This window comes from Bubalus kerabau, chromosome 19, assembly GCF_029407905.1.
Source record: "Bubalus kerabau isolate K-KA32 ecotype Philippines breed swamp buffalo chromosome 19, PCC_UOA_SB_1v2, whole genome shotgun sequence".
Lineage (NCBI taxonomy): Eukaryota > Metazoa > Chordata > Mammalia > Artiodactyla > Bovidae > Bubalus > Bubalus kerabau.
Window position 1 is genome coordinate 27974003 of NC_073642.1, and position 21646 is coordinate 27995648.

A 21646-nucleotide genomic window follows, 5' to 3' on the forward strand; every position below is an offset into this window, starting at 1 on the left:
AGAGCCTGTGAACATGCACTGCTACAGAAGAACAAAAATTCTGAGGTCAACACTTTATCCTTAAACAGTTTGCTCTAAAAAAATTCTCTATAACATCCTTAGGAAGCCCTTTGTCCCAGATATATAGCTGGCTGTCAGGTGTCCTCTATGCCTCCATCCTGCCCTCCTTTCCACACAGCAGACACACTGTACTCAACCCCATTTCAGAAAAGGAATAATTTATTTCTATGAATATGACTTTAATAATATTCCAGAAGTATTCAGTAGTCAAAGTTTTCTCCAAATCAAGAAAAAAGAATCCAACATAATCAGCAAATATTTTGTGTGTGTATCCATGTATATACACACATATAATTTAAAAAATCTCTTTCCGTAACTTAGTTCTGACTTCTAAGTGACAGAAGCAGTGAAAGACTCGATGTTGAAGCACCCTGTGATAAGGCTTTTTCAGGGTGATCAGGTTCTTGTGGATTATCCATCAGGCTTGCTCCAATTCCACAAGGACTCCACCACAGTCACTGGGATGCAGAAAGATCACTGGTTTTCCATGTGCTCCTATTTTGGCCTCTTCACTTAAAATACGAATCTTCTTTTCTTTCAAATCCATCACAGCCACATTTATATTATCCACCTTGAGAAAAGGAAATAAACAAGAACACATCTGAGATCATAAAAATACCAAACTATAGTATCGTAAGACATAGAAGAAACTTTGCAAACGTGTGTCTAACTCCTCTGCCTTTGGGCAGAACCATTCTTTAACCATCACAAAAATAAGAGTTTGCTAAATTTTCCTAGGTAAGCAACCACAGTGCTTAAGCATTTTCTCCATTAGTAAACATTTCTCCTTAGGACCTAAATGATGTCTGCTTCACTTCATAGCATGTTCTTGTTGCAGCACTATTGATGATTCTTCACAAGTTATTTTTCCTAAGAGTCTTGGCTTCCTCATTTACAAGAGAGAGATGAGGTCCACCATATATATAGCTAAGAGTTCAAAATGAGATAACAGATGAGAAGCTCTGAGCATAGTTTGTAGAAGGTACTCAACAGATATGAGTGCTTCCCTCATCTCCAAACCTCCCATCTGCCATACTGTCTGGTTATTACTTTTATTTTGGCCGTGCAGTATGACATGTGGGATTTTAGTCCCATGACCAGGGATCAAACCTGCACCCCTTGCACTGGAAGTGTGGATTCTTAACCACTGGACTACCAAGGAAATCACTGGTTATTACTTTTGAGATCAGAACTTCATATACATGAAAATCACTATTAAACTGTCACCAAAATATCTTTCACCATTCTTGAAAAATCCAAACATGTATAATTTTGCAACTCTCTTCTAAGCCATTTCTATTTTCTTCATATTTATTGGTAGTCTATAAAGGAGCAAATGTGTTTCTAAATACTTGATGGAAGAGTGATTTTTCTCATTTCTGAGGGCTTCTCAGGTGGTGTTAGCATAAAGAACCCACCTGCCAATGCAGGAGACATAAGAGACACAGGTTTGATCCTTGCGTCAGGAAGATCCCCTGGAAGAGGACATGACAACCTACTCCAGCATTCTTGCCTGGAGAATGTCATGGACAGAGGGTCGTGGAGGGCTACAGTCCATAGGGTCACAAAGAGTCAGACACAATTGAGCGACTTAACACGTACCTGTCTTAGAAAGTCATCCTCCTAGACTGGGAACCCAGTAAGTAGATAGAAAGGGATAGTAAGAACTCCTACATTCTGAGGCAGTTCTACATCACCCTGGAGTTTAATGATCTAACAGCTTCACAAACAATTAAAAAAAATACAAAGCCCCAGAGAGGATAACATCCGTGTATCCAAATATAGACTTAACAAATGTTCACATTTATACAGACTTATTTTCAAAGAGCCAAGGATTACATACTGCCTTTTAAAACTGGTTGAAAAATGGATGAGGATACCAAATGTTACTAAAAATAAACTATAATTTCTTCAAACAGAGTACATTCTTTCTGAACACAAGCACTCGGTGGAGGACACGCAGTAGGTGCTCTAATATGTTTGCAATGTGAACTGAATAAATACTTGTGTTCATGCTGGAATCCAAACCCCCTGTTTCCTGGACTGAGAATGAAGCCTAACTATTAATTATGTCATTTTTAAAATCAAGAGACCTATCCTACCAAAATAATGTAAATCAAAGCATAATTAATACTGCTGGTACTCCAAAAGCAAGTTTTCAGAACATGAGCATTTATGGATAAAGCCTCTCTAAAGAGACTGTTCTTGTCTAACATTTTTTCCCCCAGAAATTGTTAGCAGATGCAACTGAGAAGATGTGAGAAATCACAGTCGGTAACTGAATATGTATTGCCTTTGTAATATGGGTCAAGTTATTAAAATTTTAAAGGTAGAAAATAATTATAATACTTAGCATGTATATGGAAATTCTTACTTTTTAAAGTCTTGTCACTTGCTTCTTCTAATTGCCTTGTGACAAGGAAAACAGTGTATTCCTACTGCACAGAAGGTGCACATGATCAGTAAATACCATAGCAAGAACGCAAATCTGTTTTGGCCAACTTCAGTGGATGCTGCTGCTGCTGCTAAGTCGCTTCAGTCGTGTCCGACTCTGTGCGACCCCATAGACAGGAGCCCACCAGGCTCCCCCGTCCCTGGGATTCTCCAGGCAAGAACACTGGAGTGGGTTGCCATTTCCCTCTCCAATGTATGAAAGTGAAAAGTGAAAGTGAAGTCGCTCAGTTGTGTCTGACTCTTCGCAACCCCATGGACTGCAGCTCACCAGGCTCCTCCATCCATGGGATTTTCCAGGCAGGAGTACTGGAGTGGGGTGCCATCGCCTTCTCCAACTTCAGTGGATAGTGACAGTTAAATCCAAACTTCAGTGAGACATATTTTCATTATGATTTGCAGTTTTCTAGAGGGAAAGAGACTATATCTATAGATCCATCTTTGAAGAGGACCAATATTACCATGATTTTTTCCAGTAGTCATGTACAGACATGAGAGTTGGACCATAAAGAAAGCTGAATGCTGAAGAATTGATGCTTTCGAACCTAGATGCTGGAAAAGACTCTTGAGAGTCCTATGGACTGCAAGGAGATCAAACCAAATTGAAGAAATTTAAAAAACATAAAAGACATTTTAAAAGAGAAATTTACAACACCAAGGATTAAAGTAACTAAATACCTCAATGCAGACATGGTGCATCCCTCCAGCCTTGTTTTTCTTTAGGAATCCTGCAATTGGACTGTCACTTCCCAGTGGGTGCAGCAGCTCCATCTTGGTGTTTCCCAGGTTGACAAAAACGACGGACACTCCATGCTCTGGAAGAGGGACCGGCTCACCCACCTCGGCCCCCAGAACATTTTTATAAAATGCTCTGGCCTTTTCCAAGTCTGGCACTGCGACTGCAACATGGTTGAGTCGACCCAGGTTCCATACAGGGCCAGCCCCTGGATGTGAGGACAGCGACGCGGAAGTTCCTACTGTTGAAACTGGAGTCCGAAGTCTGGGGAAAAGCCCTGAAAAATTGAACTGCCGTTGACATCCCTCTTTTGAGAACTGATGTCTTTCTAAAATTAATTTTTAAAAATACATGTAAAAATTATTTACTCATTCTTTTTAGGGAAATTAAATCAGAGGAGATAAATGAAAAACATACATCAGAATTATTCATCTTGCTCTGAAATAACTGTCTGGAATTAAAAGGCTAATTCTGAACTTTTTATTCACTGTTGCTTTGTTTTTGGCTGCACCATGCGGCTTTTGGGATCTTAGTTCCCTAACTGGGGACTGAACTCACAGTCCTGGCAGTGAAAGCACAGAGTCCTAACCACTGGGCCACCAGGGAATTCCCTTCTGTGCTTTTTAGATTCAGGACAAAGGGTGACATTTTTCATAATAATTTATATTTACCAATAACACTTAAAGGAAAGCTGCACATCACAAAGAATCATTTGTTACTCTCTGTATTTCATAAAGCACAAGTTTGAATGTGACAGTGAAATGACATGCATTTAATGATGAGAGCAAGGAATTTTCTTCTCTACCTACAACCAATTTTTTTGTCTTATATTCTGTAGTAAGTTAATGAAAGTCATAACTATAAGTACCTTTTAATGTGTACTTTATTTGGATGATTATCAACTAAAGAAAATACCTCATTAGGGGAAAAAACAGGCAAAGATCAAGAGGGTACTTAAATCTATGAGAACTTTCTCTGAGTAAGTTTAATTGTTCTTTTTATAATTTTGAAAGACCAGAAGCAGAAATGCCTCTAAATGTGAAGAAAATTTGCATCTGGAAATAGAAGCAGCCTGCAATGTGTTCTTCCCAAAACACTGGACTTTAAGAGCTGGACTCCCCACAAGAATGAAAATCACATATAAGTATGAGGTCTAAATATAATCTTGCAAAACTACACCACTTAATAAACAAGTATGAAATAGCAAATTGAAGAACATGTATTTTATTTTTATTTATTAGGCTGCACCAGGTCTTAGTTATAGCATGCAGGACCTTTCATAGTTGCAGCATGTGAGATCTAGTTCCCAGACCAGGGTTCAAACCTGAGCTCTTTGCATTGGAAGCTTGGAGTCTTAGCCACTGGACCACCAGGGAAATCCCAAGAACACATAACTTAAACAAAGCGTTGTTAGTTTTTAATGAAAAACACTTTAAATAGTACCTAGTATCACAGAGCTTCGGCTAACCTAAAATTATTAATAATTTCCCTTTACTAAAATTTTTGATTAACAGGGAAATTAAAGTGGCACCATTTGATTTGATTGAGGACTGTATGGTCTTCCTTGTAGGGAAGGCAGTTTCCTCAGCCACAGGGGGAGGGGCCTGGGCCTGGAATGCTTCACCAAGTGACACAGAGCCCACAGCCTGAGTCACTCTTATCACCTTGTGGGGCCTCTCCCTCACTCAGGATCAATGACTACTCCTTTGTTTCTGCTTAAAGTGTGACTGCCACACCTGTCCTCCACAGGGAGGGGACAAGGTTCCTTGTACTGTGGCACTGTGGCAAAGGGGAGCGTGTACAGGCAAAGCGTTCTGCCCTAGCCACAGGGAGACAGACCTGCTGGCCGTGGGGGACAGACATCCACTACTGACGTCATCTTGCTCTGTGTCTTCTCCACACACTGTCCCAACTGGTGCTCGTGTTCTCTTTGGAGACTCCAGTTCTTTGGACTCAGTGTATCACCATGAAATTCAATTGTGCTCCAAGCCAGTACAAACATAAATATACCATTTAAAGCAAATTTCATAAAAAGAATACCTAATCCTTACTAGATGGGATGTGTTCTAATCTTTTCTCTCTTTTTTATTTTAGTTAAAAAAAAAAATACTGGTCCCACCCGCTAAATATCTGCCTTGCTAGTGTCTTGTAAAAATTAGGTATTTGATGTAAAAAATATACTACTACAGTGCAAGACATATATAACTGGCAAACAATAAATTTGGCCATTCTTATTGTTAATGACACACAGTGACTGCTGGTTTAGTGGCAAGCAGGGTTCTGTGGAGACCAAGAAGCCATATGAAGGGCATAGTGAATTTTAAAAATGCTAACAACCAAGAAAATCATCAGTCAGACTGTAGAAACGGCCCAGTCTCTACGCCTTTTCCACACCGCTGGGATCTTTCACCCGTGGAGGACAGATGCTATGGTGTAACACCTCGCTGATTTGACCTTTCTCCCAATAAAGACCTACAGGTTATCTTAACATTAGAGTTATGCAACAATAGTACCACACGATCTTGCCTAAGCAAACGGTGATCACAAATTCTGAAACAGGAGTGCACCATGAGGTGGTCCAGTTCTGCCTATTAGTTTTAATGGCCATAAATTAGAGAGAATAGTCATAGTTCAAGGGAGTACTTTAATAATCTTCCCACTTAGAGGGGGGAAAAGAAAAAACTGGTTTGATTTTCTTCCAGGTCACAATGAGTGGCAAAGCTGGGTCGCAAGTCCAGGTCTGTCTGACAACAAAGTTCATGTTGTTCAACCATGATGTTTAATTTTCCCACTCTATTAACATTATGTACCATTTTTTTAAGCTGAGCTGTGTGGCATGTGGGATTCCAACTAGGAATCAAACTCATGACCCCTGCATTGGGAGCATGAAGACTTAACCACTGGACTACCAGGGAAGTCCTTCTTTACCATTCTTTGATTCTCAGTTTCTAATATTGTTAGGGTAAATCCTATGAATAATATCTATTTTCTAAGAAATAGCTTTCTAAGAGATGAGATGACTGTTTTGTGAGTATTTTTTCATGTATATATCACCTCTTTTAACTGATCCAGGGCTGAGACAGTTGCAGCTATTACGGTGCACTTTGTATAGGGCTCATCACTTAGATTTGGTGACTTGCAATGATAGATGTATAAGACATTTTCTGACTGTAAGAAAGACTATGTTGTTGTTGTTTAGATGCTAAGTAAGTCATGTCCGACTCTTTGCAACCCCATGGACTGTAGCCCGCCAGGCTCCTCTGTCCACGGAATTCTCCAGGCAATTCTCTGGAGCTGGTTGCCCTTTCCTTCTCCAGGGGATCTTCCGAACCCAGGGATGGAATCTGTGTCTCCTGCTTGGCAGGCAGATTCTTCACCACTGAGCCACCTGGGAGCCAAAAACAGTGATCAATAAAGTACTTGTTCAGTTAGAGACGGGGCTTTAAAGGACTTCAACTGTAAGTTTCAAGACGGCATTTTCTACGAGAGAAACCTAACATTATTTAGGGTTCATGCCCTTCAACACTTTTTGAAGGTGCTCAGCTTAAGTATTTGTCACGAATGTTCAGGAGTAACTCTGAGATATCACCACTTGGTAACTCGTTCCTATCAGGGAATTTCAGATTAAGAGAAATAGTTACCCCTGATGAAGGATGAAGAAAAAAAAAAAGAGGAGAAAGTAGATGAACTGGGATGTCAGAGAACTTGAGAGGTTTTGTTTCTTTTTTAATGGTGGTATAGAGAACTCAAGAAACCTTCCACATCTGTCTGCTGCTTTCTTCCCTGGCTTTAAACAAGATCGTGAATATCTTAGGGTATGTGGGAAGAAGACACACACCTTCCATATTCTTTACACAACTGACCCTCCAGAGTGGGCCGGGAGTTCAGCTTGTGTTTTCAGTGCTTCTTCTGGTTCCCCCTCGTCTCTCACTGTCCCTCTGCCATTTACCACATTTTCGTCTGGCTCGGCCTGGCTGCCCCTTAGCCGGACGACCCCGCTTCCAGGGCCACACAGAGAATTGCTGACCGTCAAACGCAAAGTGAAAGAAAGTCAAAGTGAAGTCGCTCAGTCATGTCCGACTCTTTGCGACCCCGTGGACTGTAGCCCACCAGGCTCCTCTGTCCATGGGATTCTCCAGGCAAGAATACTGGAGTGGGTTGCCATTTCCTTCTCCAGGGAATCTTCCGGACCCAGGGATTGAACCCAGGTCTCCCGCATTGCAGGCGGACACTTTAACCTCTGAGCCACCAGGGAAACAAACACAGAAGGAAATCCCCAGGGTAACCCGACGCGTCCCTGGGAAGCTCTAAAGGCGCTGACAGCAGCCAAGGAACGTGCCTCGGGGGCAGACCGCAGCAGACCTAGGTGTGCCGACCACACGCGGCCTCTTCACGCCCCGGCCTCCCTTCCCGCGAGCCCCACACCTCGGACAGCCCCGATCCCGGAGTATTCACCTGCGGCGCTCGCGGCCGCCACCTTCAGCATTCGTGCCATCTTGGGAAGCATCTGCTAATTCCAGACTTGCAGTTCCGTGGGTGGGGCGACTGTGCGGCAGGGGGCTGGACACTCGTATTAGGGGCGGTGCGAGAGGCCTAAAGGGCGGAGCAAACGAGGCTAGGGGCGGAGTGAGAGCCCGGAAGGGCGGGGCAACCTGGCTAGGGGCGGGGCGGGAGACTGAAAGGGCGGAGCAGACGAGACTAAGAGCCGATCAAAAGCTCCGAGGGGCGGGGCAGAAGAGGCTCGGGTCTGGCGAGTGTGCGACGTTTGTGTGTGTGCGGGGGAGCAGGCCCTCTGTTTTACAGCACGACGTACAGTAGTCACCGAGTGCTTCTAAAGCAGAAACTTAGAAGGAGGACGCGACACCTCCTGTGGGCCCCTCAGGAACACAAAACAAAAAGTTTGGAGAAATTTCATCGAGCTGACCAAAGGCGACTTTCGGTTTCCAGCCCCGCCCCCCTACGCAATCCGGTTAAAGTTCTCGGGCAGTCATTGGCTGAGGCTGGAGGTGGGTCCGGAACCTGTGCGCCGCGGAACCTTCGTTTCCTGGCTTCAGCCGCGCGGAGGCGAATCTTTGCGGCTTGGTTTCCGGGCGGTGGCTCACTTCCTTTGCATGCGGCGCTGTGTCCCGAGCGGCAGTTAGCCATGGCCCGGCCAGCCTGGCGTCGGCGGACCCTGGAGCGGTGCCTGAGGGAGGTCGGTAAAGCCACCGACAGCCCAGAGTGCTTCCTCACGTAAGTGCCCAGATTCCGGGCTCTGGTGCGGCGCAGGACTCGTGTGGGCGCGGGCTGCGGGCTCCCGGCAAGTTACAGATTAGGAGAAGGGGAGAGCTCTTTTCCTTACGATTCAGGTAGTTTGCGCTCCCCTGGCCTGTCACACTTCTTTAGATAGTTAAGAGCTATGTTCTGTGGGTCTCCCACAGAACCACAGTTCTGGGCTGCTGAACTCAAACTAACCTGGGTTATTACAGTCTCGAGGTCTTCATGCTCTCACCCTTCACACAGACACACCGGGTGGCGTGCTCTTTCTCGCATCTGTTCCCAAAGCACCCAGTGCTTACTTACTCAACATCAGACTTTATTGAAAGTACTAACTTGCTTATCTATCCACCCCCCGACTGAGCCTGTTGAAAATTAGAATTGCCTTTAATCTCCCTTCCCAGCACGAGCTCTTCGTGTTTTTGTTCGAAGACTATATAGAGATCTTGTATTTCAAGCCCGACCTTTCCCTTGAACTCCAGGCTCACAGCCAAAACTAAAGCCGTACATTGAGCATCTTAGATTCAGTCTGTCCAAAATGAACTGTTGCTCTGTTTGCTTCCTATCCTTTGCCCTCCCTGAGATCCTTTCCCCATCCTCTCCACCTGCCTTCCCTATCACATTGTATCTTTACAGTTTTTCAGATGCAAACCAAGCCACTTCCTCAGTGTCTTCCTTTTTTCTCGATTCTACATCCAGCTCATTAGCAAATCCTGTCAGTTACATCTCCAAACCGTATTCCGAATTTGACTATTTCTCACCGTTTCTGCAGCTCTGATCCCAGCACAGTTGTGCATCCTTTGTCTGCATCAGCCTCCTGATCACCTTCATTTCATTCCTTCTTCTTGGCAGGCCATCTCTCCAAGCATAAGTCAGGTCATTTTGCTTCTCTGCTTTAAAATCTTTACTTTTTTAGGATTTTAAAATATTTGTACTGTTTCATTTACTTACTTTTAATATTTACTTGTTTATTTGGCTGCGCCAGGTCTTAGTTGCAGCACTCGGGATCTTTAGTTGCTACGTGTGATTCTTAGTTGCGGCATGTGGGATCAGTTCCCTGACCAGGGATCAAACCCAGGCCCAGTACATTGGAAGTGTGGAGTCTTAGCAAGTGGACCACCAGGGAAGTACCCAAAACCTTCACTTATGAAAATGACAGCCTCTTATCTCTGAGGCCTGCATGATCTGGCTCCCCCCAGCTCTCTAACTTTCCCTTCTGCCTCCTTCACCACACTCAAGCCAAGCTGGCCTTTCTGCTCCTCAGATTCACCAGCCTCATTTCTGTCTTAGGAAATTTGTTCTTGCTGTTTCTTCTGCCTGAAATATGTGTCTCCAGATTTTTTGTCAGACTGTCATCTTACAGATCAGCTCAGATGTCACAGCTATTCTGTGACCACTCTTGCCACAGCAGGTGGACTGACTGAATGGAGTGGCCTGTGATATAGCAGAGTTGAGAATTTAAGGCTAAGATACACTCCACGCATGCTCAGTCGTATCTGACTCTTTTGTGACTCTATGGACTGTAACCCGCCAGGCTTCTCTGTCCATGGGACTCCAGGCAAGAGTACTGGAGTGGGTTGCCATTTCCTCATCCAGAAGATTCACTCTTTATCTCTAGGCAAAGAGGTCTGTAATGGGTTCCCTGCCTGAAATCTAACAGATTCAGAGATACTGGGTTGTCACCTTTTATATACTAATGCAATTCTTGGGCAAGACAGTACACTCTTGGGGGCCAGAATCTATACTTAAAATGAAGATTTCATCCTGCCATGTGCTGCAGCCTGGAAGGACCTAGAGAATATTATGCATGTTGCAGTCAGTCATAGAGAGACAAATGCTGTATGTTATCATTTACATGTGGAATTTTAAAAGAAATATAGATGAATGTATATAGCAGAACAGAAACAGACTCACAAATATACAGAACCAAAAAGTGATTGCTGGGGGCGGGGGGGCGGGGCGGAAGATGAAATAGGAGTGTGGGATTAAGAGATACCAACTACCATGTGTAAACTAGATGAGCAACAAGGATATATTGTATGGCAATGGAACGATCTTGGCCATTAGCTTCTAATAACTTAATGGAGTATAATTAATAAAAATACTGAATCACTGAAACTAATATAATATTGTAAAGCAGTACTTCAACTTTTTAAAAATTGGATTTTGCACAAGAGTTGGCCTTTTTTTTTCCTTTCATTTCTGAGTGCTGTGAACTTGTTAACTATAATTATAAATCTCATTTAACTCCTTCTCCCTGCCTCTTAACAGCATTCAAGATGAATTGGCATCAAAGTTTACTTCTTTAACAAAAGTACTTTATGACTTTAGTAAAGTACTAGAGAATGACAGGAAACATGGGAGTCCTTTAGAAAAATTGATGATAAATAATTTCGATGATGAGCAGATTTGGCAACAGTTGGAACTGCAAAATGAACCAATTTTACAGCACTTCCAGAGTGCAATTAGTGAAACCATTGAAGATGAAGACATCAGTCTTCTCCCAGAGAGTGAAGAGCAGGAGCGTGAAGAGGATGTGATGGAGCTGGAGGATATGATGGAGCTGGAGGCTGCTGGCCAGGAGGACCTGGAACAAGATTTAGAGGAGGAGGAAGTGGAGGAAGCAGAGGAGGTGGAAGTGTCAGACCTGAGTGCTGATGATCCTGAAGTAGATGAGAGAGCCAAAAACTCAAGCAAAATGGATCTGAGGAAAAGCCCAGATTTCAGCGATGAGGACTCTGATCTTGATTTTGATATCAGCAAACTGGAACGTCAGAGCAAGGTACAAAGCAGAGTGCCTAGGAAACGAACAGAGAAGTCCATAGTAGATGATAAATTCTTCAAGCTCTCTGAGATGGAGACCTTTTTAGAAAACATGGAAAAAGAAGAGGAACAAAGAGATGACCAAGAGGAAGATGATATTGATTTTTTTGAAGATGTGGATTCCGATGAAGATGAAGGAGGACTGTTTGGAGGCCAGGATCTTAAGGTAAAGTTTGGGGAGAGGACAGAGTGTTCTTTCTGCCTCATCACATGAGATGGGGTTCTGTTTCTCCAGAAGAGGGTTGCTGCTAAGTCACTTCAGTCGTGTCCGACTCTGTGTGACCCCATAGACAGCAGGCCACCAGGCTCCCCTGTCCCTGGGATTCTCCAGGCAAGAACACTGGAGTGGGTTGCCATTTCCTTCTCCAATGCATGAAAGTGAAAAGTGAAAGTGAAGTCACTCAGTTGTGTCCGACCCCATGGACTGCAGCCCACCAGGCTCCTCTGTCCATGGGATTTTCCAGGCAAGAGTACTGGAGTGGGGTGCCATTGCCTTCTCCAGAAGAGGGTTAAATACTTCAAAATTCACCGGGGGATCAGTGAAATATTTAGATCAGTTTAAAAAAAAAAAAGAAAGGGACTGGAGAAATTAAACCAAAGCCATCATTTCCTTATCATGAAACACTCCTTTGTGGCTTCAGAACCACAGTCACACATGTTACGAAGATTCAGAATTTTCCCTCAAACATGAATGTTCACCAAGCACTAAGAATAAGAATGAAAGAAGATATTTGTATACTTTATATAGTCAGGGATGTTTTGGAAATACTTGTAGTTAGAAGATTTGGAGAGAAGAATGTGGTGCTCTGTCTTACCAGTTATAAATGAATCTGTGCTTCTGTTCAGTTTGCTGTGGTCTAATAGTTTTAGGGTTTTGTAGTAGTGTTATTAGTTGCCGACTTCCCCTACACAGTATGCATACACATTTATGTGTGATTTAATGTATTTTTCTATCCTTGATTAAAGGTTTTAAAAGTATTTTTGTTTTAGTCAGGTAAAAGTTCCAGAAACCTGAAATACAAAGATTTCTTTGATCCAGTTGAAAGTGATGAAGACGTAGCAAGTGTCCACGATGATGGGAATGAACTGGCTTCAAATGAAGAGGAAGAGATTGCTGAAGGAGAAGAAAGCATTTCTGAGACGTGAGTATTTTGAGTCCTTTACACTGTAAGCTGGAGCTGCCGATTCATCTATGTACTACCAGTCATCAGATGTGATTGTCCTAAGAAGTGGGATTCTCTAAAGTAAGACAGTCTCAGAATAGCCAGAGGAAGTCACCAAATTTGAAGGGACATCAGAGATGACCTAGTGTAAATCACTGTGACTGGCAGTAGCAGGCAGACCTTCCTTACCAGGAGCTCTGATATGTTTTCTGTGCCAATAAAAATACCCTGTTGTTACTTAGGTGAGATAAGTCTGTATCATAGATTGATGAATAATTTGTTTTCTATATATTGGACATTTTGTTCTATTTTACCTAAATACTGGAAGTTCTGAATATTTAATTGCATTGTCTACAAAAAAAGTTTAACTGCTAAGCTTGTTTCTTTTTGATTTTCTAATGAAAACTGGTATGTTTCCTTTCATAAGTGTTTTGGTCTCATAGGGATGAAGATGATGACCTTGAAGAAAGTGGAGACAGTAAACAACATAAAGAAACCTCGAAAAGAGTGACCTTTGCTCTGCCCAATGATGAGGACACTGAAGATACAAATGTCTTAAATGTACAGAAAGACTCTGATGAAGTCAAATCCTCTTTTGAAAAAAGACAAGAAAAGGTAATAATTAGGAAATTTAAGGGATTTTTAAATTATGTTTAACAGTGACTGTCGAACTCAGACTACTAACGCATCTGCCCTGGTTTTGTGTGTGTGTGTGTGTATGGCAGGGGGCTTTTTTTTTTTTTTTTGATGGTACACCTAATTATCCTTTAAAAAAAAATCTTGTTGCTCTCTGTGGCAGTGCATAGAGATAACCATGTGGGAAGCAGCCAATTTACAAAATTCAGTGCTGCATTTCCCAACCTGTGGCTTTCAGTATGGAGCCCATGTGTAAAACTTGTTTCTCTGTCCTTGCTGTCTTTATATCTGAGACAGGTTTTTTCCTAACTGGCTGTCCTATGAGCCTCTCCTGGTAACCGCTTCAATTGCTTGTATCTGTGAGGTGCCGTCGGAGAAGGCAATGGCAACCCACTCCAGTACTCTTCCCTGGAAAATCCCATGGATAGAGGAGCCTGGTAGGCTGCAGTCCATTAGGTCGCACAGAGTCGGACACGACTAACGTGACTTAGCAGCAGCAGCAGCAGTGAGGTGCCATGCAGCCAGAATTCTAATTAATACATTCAAACACATTTTCCAAAGTTGATAAAAATTATTTCTTTATGACATGCTGTCAGACAAACAAAATGTTGTTTGAAAATAATAGATATAGCCTGGCTCCAGACATTGGGCTTTATCTTAAAATGTCTTAAAATTATATCACACAACTTGAAATGAGAATAAGTAAATAACCAAAGATACCAAGGATATCAAGAGCATTATTTTAAAAAGAAAATCTGAGTTAAATCTATTATTATCACATTGTTCCCTGAAAAGAAAGTCTTTAAGGAAAAAAAAGTAAAAGAAAATGAGAAACTTGTCCTTGAGTTAGTGACCTTCCCTCCCTGTACTGCAAGTGGGTTTAGTTTACTGGGGAATTGTATCAGGCCTTCAGGAAGTGTATAATTTAGTACTGTTTGATCAGTTCCCACATATGAAGAGTAAAGCTTCCAAATTGTCTTCTTGTGAAGACATGAATGATTACACGAATACCCCAACCTGACAGGTAACATTGAAACATGCATAGTCTCACTTGTGAATAGTGATGTGGAAATGCAAAATAGTGCAATGAAAGAGTAACGCTACCACAGCTGTGTAGGCCTCATCCTCTTGATTCAGGATTAGGAAATCAAGTTAGGTTAAGGAGAAAAATCATATAGTCACCTCCATATGTGTCAAAAAAAGACATTTAGTAAAATTCAATATTCATTCCTAATTTTTGTTTCACTTCTAGCGAAATATAAGCATATCTAGCCAAAATCTGCCATCCTGCTTAATGGTAGAATTCTAGAAACATCCCTTTAAAATCAAGAATAAGACTTATTTCCATTACCACTATTACTATTTCCACTGTTACTTAAGATGCTTATAGAAGTGTTACTCAGCCAGGGCAACTATGAAAGAAAACACTAATAAGAGATGAGAAAACTGAAATCAAAGCTTTCATGTTTGGAGAGAAAACTAGAAAAACCAAACAGGTGAACTGGAAAGCTATTAGGAAAAATAATTTGGTAAGGTTGGTGAAAATGCTGTCATCTTATACACCATGAAGTCATTATAGATGCCACCTCTTTAGACATTAGAGATAATTTGGATTGTGGGTGTGGATCAAAGGGGTAGTATATATGTGCTCAGTCGTGTGTGACTCTTTTGCCGCCCCATGGACTGCAGCCCTCCAGGCTCCTCTGTTCATGGCATTTCCCAGGCAAGAATGGTGGAGTGGGTTACCATTTCCTCCTCCAGGGGATCTTCTCAACTCAGGGACTGACAGGTGGATTCTTTACCACTGAGCCACCTGGGAAGCCTGGAGTCAGAAGCGTCAGGCTCCATCAGATACTGATGCCCTAATAAAAAATTACTTAGTCTTGGAATGCTTAATAATTAAGTTGATAGTGGTTTGTGAATAAATAAAATAGGTCAGTTTCACTAGAACAGAGCCCAGAAATACACCCAAATGCTTCTGGGAGAAGTGAGTAAATAGTAAACATAACATTTCAAACGAGTGCAGGAAAGAGGTCATTTACAGCTCCTTATCCTACCTCCAGATAGGAGTAGAAGTCACTACCGCCATCCTTAAAAACATGCAAAGACAAAGCAGGATTTTATTCAGGAACAATGCATTTCTTGCTCTCCCCCTAGTAAAAATATTAGTTGCTTTTACTCACCTGTATGTCTTAATTCTGTTTCCAAATGTGTGGTAACTCTTTCTGTCTCTTTCTCAGATGAATGAAAAAATTGCATCTTTGGAAAAAGAGTTGTTGGAGAAGAAACCTTGGCAGCTTCAAGGAGAAGTGACAGCGCAGAAGCGGCCTGAGAACAGCCTCCTGGAAGAGACCCTGCACTTCGACCACGCCGTGCGCATGGGTGCGTGTGCCCACTGGGCTTCCATGGGTGTTCACGTACCCTTTTCGGTGGTTTTCATAGATTGGGAGTAATATTTCTTCCCCCCAAACTTTTTATTTTAAAAACTTGCAAACATACAGAAAAGTTGAAAACTAGTACAGTGGACAAATGTGTGCCATTCTCCTGGGTCTGCCGATTGTTAACCTTTGGCCGTGTTTGCTTTCTCCCCCTGTTCATGTGTGGCTGTGTGTGTGTGCTTTTTTTCCCCCTGAGTCATTTGAAAGTAAGTACCCAGGATCATGACACTTTGGTCCCGAGTACTTTTACTATTTTCTGAGAACTAGAACATTCTCCTGTACAGCCACAACGCCACTGATCCATCCAAGAATTACTACTGTACTGATAATGCCTAATGTGTCACCCATAATTAGAGTCCTGCTGCTCATCTGTTTACAGTGCCTGCTGTTACTGTCCAGTGATTAAATTGTGACTCCAGCCAAAATCTCTGACCATCTCATTGAATTCTTTCTTGTACCCATTATGTCAGAATGAATTTTCATTGTATTTAGTGCAAAAAGGAGTGCATCCCCAGGTGCACAGGTTAAAAGTGTTAGCACTTACCACTGTGTGTACTTTGTAGCTTTGTGGTTCTCAAATTGCAGGGAGCAATTGCAGAAAGGTTAGCTAACACACACATTAGTGTCCCTTTCCCCCATTTCTGATATGGGAGGTGTGGGGTAATCCAAGAATTCACAAAACCACAGGTTCATTTCTATCTACCTAACAATACACATTCTGTATCCTTTAGCACCTGTGATCACAGAGGAAACCACTCTCCAACTAGAGGATATCATTAAGCAGAGGATAAAAGATCAGGTCAGTAAGAATGAAATTTAACTTAATTCAAAGTTCACTGACATTTTTAGAAATAGAATATTTTGGGAGTAGGAATAGCACTCTCTTTTCCTAGAATATTTGTTCCTATCAAGTTTTTGTGTAAAAGCCTTAAGTCTACCTCAAAGGTATCCTTGACCTTTGTTGTATGAGGTACTGTCCTTGCTAGCACCCCAGAAAGAAGGGTGTCCTTCCTGAGGAGAACAAAGTAGCCAGAGCCCCTGCCATCCCCCGCAACCCCCCATCCTTGCTAACCTTTCGCGTGGTGTGGGATGAAGCTCTGGAGGGCGACTGGGGTCGGGCTTGACATGCTCACATCCAGGACCCTTGGTCCAGGCACCGTGTCTAGTGTGACATATGAAGGGTCTAGTTTTCAAGTGTGTAAAACCTACCAAAGAGTTTTTGTTTAAAAACTGATCTTATTTTGTAAACTTAGAGTAAAATTTGGGTATGAGGCATGTATAGCAAGAGATGACTTTGTAAGATGTGTATGCTTAAAATAGGAAGGGTTTGAGGGATGGGTATGATACACAGAGGATCTTTTCCTTTGAAATGAAGCAAACTCTTGTCTTGACTGTTGGACAAACCACCATGGGGAGCTGTGGAATTCAAATTGGTAACCAGCATTTAAAACAAAAAAGGACACTTGAGTGATGCACTCTCTGCTTTGAGAAAACGCCTTTCTTTTGGCTGCAATTTGCTTACTCTGTAATGACAATCAGTTTTCCAGAGGAAGAGGCCTAAGGGACCCTAGAAAGAAGTTACAGATTTTGTCAGTCAATTTATGTTCCATGTGCCTTTCCTGTTTCAGGCTTGGGATGATGTCGTACGCAAAGAAAAGCCTAAAGAGGATGCATTTGAGTATAAAAAGCGTTTAACACTGGACCACGAAAAGAGTAAATTGAGCCTTGCTGAAATTTACGAACAGGAGTACATCAAACTCAACCAGGTGAGGAGGCCACTATGGCAAAGCCATTGCCATTCAGGGAGGAGATGTAGAGAACGAGTTCTGTGGGTTCTACCTACTGCTCGAGAGGTGTGAGAGACAGAAGTCCTGAGCTGGGGTCACATTGTGTAGTGTGAGGCAGCGTGGCTATAAGAGCAGAAGGGCTGTAGCGCTCCCATGGAGTATCACTGGCTAGGGGTGGTTTGCAGTCACTCTTGGTCCCCTGGTACTCTCACAGCTAATTATTAACTTTCCAGCAATTATTACAGCTGAATAATACTCTGTTGTATGTGTGCCACAATTTATGGATCCAGTTTCAACAGTTGATGAGTATTTGGGCTGTTTCTGCCTTTCGTGAATAGTGTGTCCATGGACATACATGTATATGTACTTAAATAAGTGTATGAGTACCTCCTTTAATTCTCTTGGGCATATACGTAAAAGTGGAGCTGCCAGGTCCTATGGTGATGCTCTGTTTAACTTTTGGAGGCACAGCCAGACATGTTCCTACTGTGATTGCACCATTTTACATTCCCACCAACAATGCCTAACTATTAAGGGCACTAAATTGTAAGTTCTAAATGTTAGCAGTTCAATTGCAACAGTGACCTTACCTTGGGAAGTGTCTTTGGAGCTGAAGCCTGACGATGAGAAACTGGTGATGCCTTGAGTGTTCTGTCCTGTGTCGCCGCTTTAGTCTGATGATGTTGAACTGATTTCCTCAGCAAAAAACAGCAGAGGAAGAAAATCCAGAGCATGTAGAAATCCAGAAGATGATGGACTCCCTCTTCTTAAAGTTGGATGCGCTCTCAAACTTCCACTTCATCCCCAAGCCAGTAAGTGTGTGACATCTCAAGGAGTAGATGACAGATGAGAAACTCGCTGTTTGTTTGGGTTCAAATGCACACCTGCAGGGTTTCCCATGAACCACAGGTTGGGCCTTCCATGGGGAAGGCTCGTGTCTGGTCCCAGGACGGATCTGGACCCCCCAGCTGGTCCAGTCTGACTTCCGTCTCCTTGGCGGTCCCTACCAGACCCTCAGTCTTAGCCACAGGCTCTCCTCCTCTCCCACCCTTCTCCCTGTCTGGTCTCTGGTTGTGTTTTCACTGTGTGATGGACTTGGGGGTGTGGGTGGTGTCTGTACCTGGCATTTATCAGTGCCTGCTACCTGTCAGGTTAGATCCTTCATGTCCACTAGCTCAGCCAACAGACCTCACGTCTCACATTTTAAATAATCTCCGTGAAGTATGTTATACTTCTTTAGGTTCACGATTTAAGTGTTTTACATGAGGACCACTTCTGACTTCCTGTCAAACATGTCTCTTTTCTAGCCTGTTCCAGAAATTAAAGTGGTATCAAATCTGCCCGCTGTCACCATGGAGGAAGTTGCCCCCGTGAGTGTCAGTGACGCAGCCCTCCTGGCCCCAGAGGAGGTCAAGGTGAGAAGCCAGTGTCGAAGTGTCTGTTTATAAATTGGTCGTTTATAGTCAGATCCCCATTTAAATAGTTTTCTTTGAGCTTGTAGTGTTTATTCTGACATATCTCAGCAGTTCCCACCTATAATCAAATTAGTAATATTATAGAATATTCAAATATGAGTTTTCTATAATCATGTATTATTATGAGATGTAGGTTTGAGAAATATTGTAAATGCTGTTTACAAATATCTAGCATCAGTATCTTGTTATAATCCAGGTTGAATATTGGAAGTTTGAGGTTGTTAGATGTTAGCTAAGATGTTAGACTTGAAACAAACTGCATGTATTTAGCAGTGCTTTGATATTAGCATTTCCCCCTTTTGTTGTATCCATGTGAGGCTTATCAGTCCTGGAACCATGGTCTAGAACAGAGTGTGTGGGTCTAGGAAGAGCTGGACATACCCACCACACACAGGACACCCCTGCCTTGTGTACTTGGGAGCCCTCGCCTGGTGCAGGGGTGATGGTTTCTGCCAGGTGGACTGATTTCTGGCAGGGCCTCATCCCCCCGGCAGCCTGGCAGCAGAGCCCCCATTTTTGTGCTCACTTGCTTTGCTCCACCCACACTCACCCTTCAGAGCCTCTGCCTCCTACCCTAGGCTGGGCTGGAGTAGAGGAGAAAAGGGAGGAAGTGAACCTTCACCAGCTAGATTTCCTGCCCTCAACGGCTCAGAGCTGGGCAGCCGTAGGCAGGTCCCTGGAGCCCAGGATGGGGTCTGCCTGCTTCTCCAAGAGGGGAAGGCTGACACCCATGCTCTCCAGGCCACCTTTGTGAAGGAGTATGCAGACCAAACTGTCACCGTCAGAGCACACATCGCAGGTCTTACAGTGCGTCCCGGGTCTTGTAGCGCTTCCCAGGTCTTACATCGCTGAGTGGCCAGAGCCCCTCAGAGCCCGGGTCAGGTCGGAGTCCGTGCAGTTGCTTCTCTTACAGTTTCCGAAGTCATTAGGTTAGATTAATGAGTGTGTTGTTGGTTTTTCAATAGGAGAAAAATAAAGCTGGAGATATAAAAACAGCTGCTGAGAAAACGGCTACAGACAAAAAACGAGAAAGGAGGAAAAAGAAGTATCAAAAGCATTTGAAAATAAAGGAGAAAGAAAAGCGGAGAAGACTTCTTGAAAAGAATAACCCAGACCAGGCAGGGAGATACACCAAAGCAGTAGCCTCTGAGAAGCTGAAACAGCTGACCAAGACGGGAAAAGCCTCTCTGCTAAAGGTGAGGACGGGGAGGAGAGGTGTCAGGGGGCTTGAATACAGGGCCAGTGGCACACTTTAGGTGACCTGGGCATCTAGTGACCAAGCTCACCCACAGAGGGAAAGGGAAGGGAGGAGAGGGGAGAGGCCGTGGGCACTGGCTGTGTTACAGCCCAAACCTTGGGTTTCAAGTGCAGGGGCTCATGGTCACCTGACATTGTGAGACCACTGTAGTCGTATAAAATGTGTATAATACTTCTGCTCTAATTGGCGCAGGCTCTCATAATTCTGTCTAGTTCTTTTCCACATTTACACTGTGATGCCCTGTTGTAGTCATTTGGTTTTGTTCATCTTTAAGCATAATACCTTACAGCATGACCTTGTGTTATTTCTAATTGTAGGATGAAGGTAAAGACAAAGCCTTAAAATCATCTCAGGCATTCTTTTCTAAATTACAAGATCAAGTGAAAATGCAAATCAGCAATGCAAAGAAAACCGAGAAGAAAAAGAAGAAAAACCAGGATATATCGGTTCATAAATTAAAGCTGTAATATATTTTGCATATAATGTAAATACTTTTTACATGTGTAAGCTTATATTCTGTCATGGTTCAGTTTTGTAATAAAATTTTTGAGAACTTTTCTTCACACAGACTACAGATGTTGGAGAATAGCAAGCCTTCCTCTGGGTGTGTGGGGGGACCTCTCTTCTCAGCACCCTGTTACAGCCAGCTACCCACAGCACAGGTCCTCACGTGTCTTCAGGGGGCCTTGGTTTTCTCCCACTGCCCTGCCATCCTTCCACAGGACAGTGGGGTTTCCATGCGTGTATCTTACATCCTTCTCCTTGGGAAGTGATCTCATGTTGTGTGAGCAGAGGCTTGTGAAGGCTGGGGAGTCCCATCCCCATTCAGGTGGGAGGAGGCCGGTGATGTGGCTATGAGAGAAGTGAGTGTGTTGGGAGGGCAGACCGGTGGCCACTGGAGCCTTCCATGACCACCATGCTGCTCCCTGTCTTGACCTCCTATCCAAGGAAGACTGTCTTTCATCTGTTAGGGCCTCACATTACCCTTTTAGGAGTAGAGAATGAGAACAAAGCTGAGGCTGACGCAGCAATGAGCAGTGTAGGAGGGTTCCTTTTTCTCCATACCCTTTCCAGCATTTATTTAGTAACAACACTCTTAACCCCACTTACCCCCTCAGTTCTGCCTCACCTCTCTGCTCTTCACGACTAAACCTCTTGAAAGAGCCATCTAGAGTTTTTGCTGTAGAGGAAAAACTTTACCCTTGTAGGTTTAATCCCTGAGGGCTGTGAATTAAACTGTCAATAGAAGACAAATTAACAGGAGAAAGTATTCATGTATTGTAGTTCTACAAAAGAAGTAGCTGGGTAAATGGTTAGAGATTTATACACCTAACTTGTCAGGGAAAAGAAAAGCAGGTAGGTGTCTAGAAGAACAAATGGGAGATAAGTTTGTGATAATGTTTGCAAATTCAGCTGCCAGGGGTCTTTCCATCTTCATAGCCATAAAATGCCCCCAGAGAGGGAATTTATGGGAGGTTTACTCTTGGTCTCCTTCCTGGTAGGAAAAGCTGCACTAAAGAGGAAATTCCTGGCAGCCTCTTTGACAACTGTTGCCTGTTAGAG

The 21646-nt window shown here is 43.1% G+C and overlaps 2 protein-coding genes across 3 annotated transcripts; one reads left to right on the forward strand and one right to left on the reverse strand.

The window, feature by feature from the left end:
- Nucleotides 1-201: 201 nt before the first annotated feature.
- Nucleotides 202-7843, reverse strand: MCEE (methylmalonyl-CoA epimerase). 2 transcript variants are annotated; one of them, XM_055556206.1, is made up of 3 exons: nt 7703-7843; nt 3190-3524; nt 202-631 (listed from the first exon to the last, which is right to left on the reverse strand). In XM_055556206.1, exons 1-3 carry the CDS (start codon nt 7752-7754, stop codon nt 479-481), a joined length of 540 nt encoding a protein of 179 aa, XP_055412181.1. In that variant the 5' UTR covers nt 7755-7843; the 3' UTR covers nt 202-478. The 2 variants fall into 2 exon arrangements, with proteins under 2 accessions (XP_055412181.1, XP_055412180.1); XM_055556205.1 differs by lacking the exon at nt 7703-7843 and adding an exon at nt 5087-5316.
- A 208-nt stretch (nt 7844-8051) lies between these two features.
- MPHOSPH10 (M-phase phosphoprotein 10) lies at nt 8052-20653 on the forward strand. Its single transcript, XM_055556148.1, has 11 exons — nt 8052-8479; nt 10775-11492; nt 12317-12468; nt 12933-13104; nt 15366-15507; nt 16295-16362; nt 17192-17329; nt 18052-18162; nt 18658-18765; nt 19791-20021; nt 20401-20653. Exons 1-11 carry the CDS (start codon nt 8391-8393, stop codon nt 20548-20550), a joined length of 2079 nt encoding a protein of 692 aa, XP_055412123.1. The 5' UTR covers nt 8052-8390; the 3' UTR covers nt 20551-20653.
- Nucleotides 20654-21646: the final 993 nt, after the last annotated feature.

Excerpts from the sequence above, each read along its gene's own strand:
- MCEE (XM_055556205.1), bottom strand. The coding sequence starts at position 5,276 with ATGAAATTTGCTTTAAATGGTATATTTATGTTTGTACTGGCTTGGAGC. Across the intron at positions 3,525-5,086 it reads CTGTCCCCCACGGCCAGCAG|GGCTTTTCCCCAGACTTCGG; the intron begins GTCTGTCTCCCT and ends TCAATTTTTCAG. Across the intron at positions 632-3,189 it reads TGCACCATGTCTGCATTGAG|GTGGATAATATAAATGTGGC; the intron begins GTATTTAGTTAC and ends CCTTTTCTCAAG.
- MPHOSPH10 (XM_055556148.1), top strand. The coding sequence starts at position 8,391 with ATGGCCCGGCCAGCCTGGCGTCGGCGGACCCTGGAGCGGTGCCTGAGG. Across the intron at positions 15,508-16,294 it reads CGACCACGCCGTGCGCATGG|CACCTGTGATCACAGAGGAA; the intron begins GTGCGTGTGCCC and ends TGTATCCTTTAG. Across the intron at positions 18,163-18,657 it reads TCCACTTCATCCCCAAGCCA|CCTGTTCCAGAAATTAAAGT; the intron begins GTAAGTGTGTGA and ends TCTCTTTTCTAG.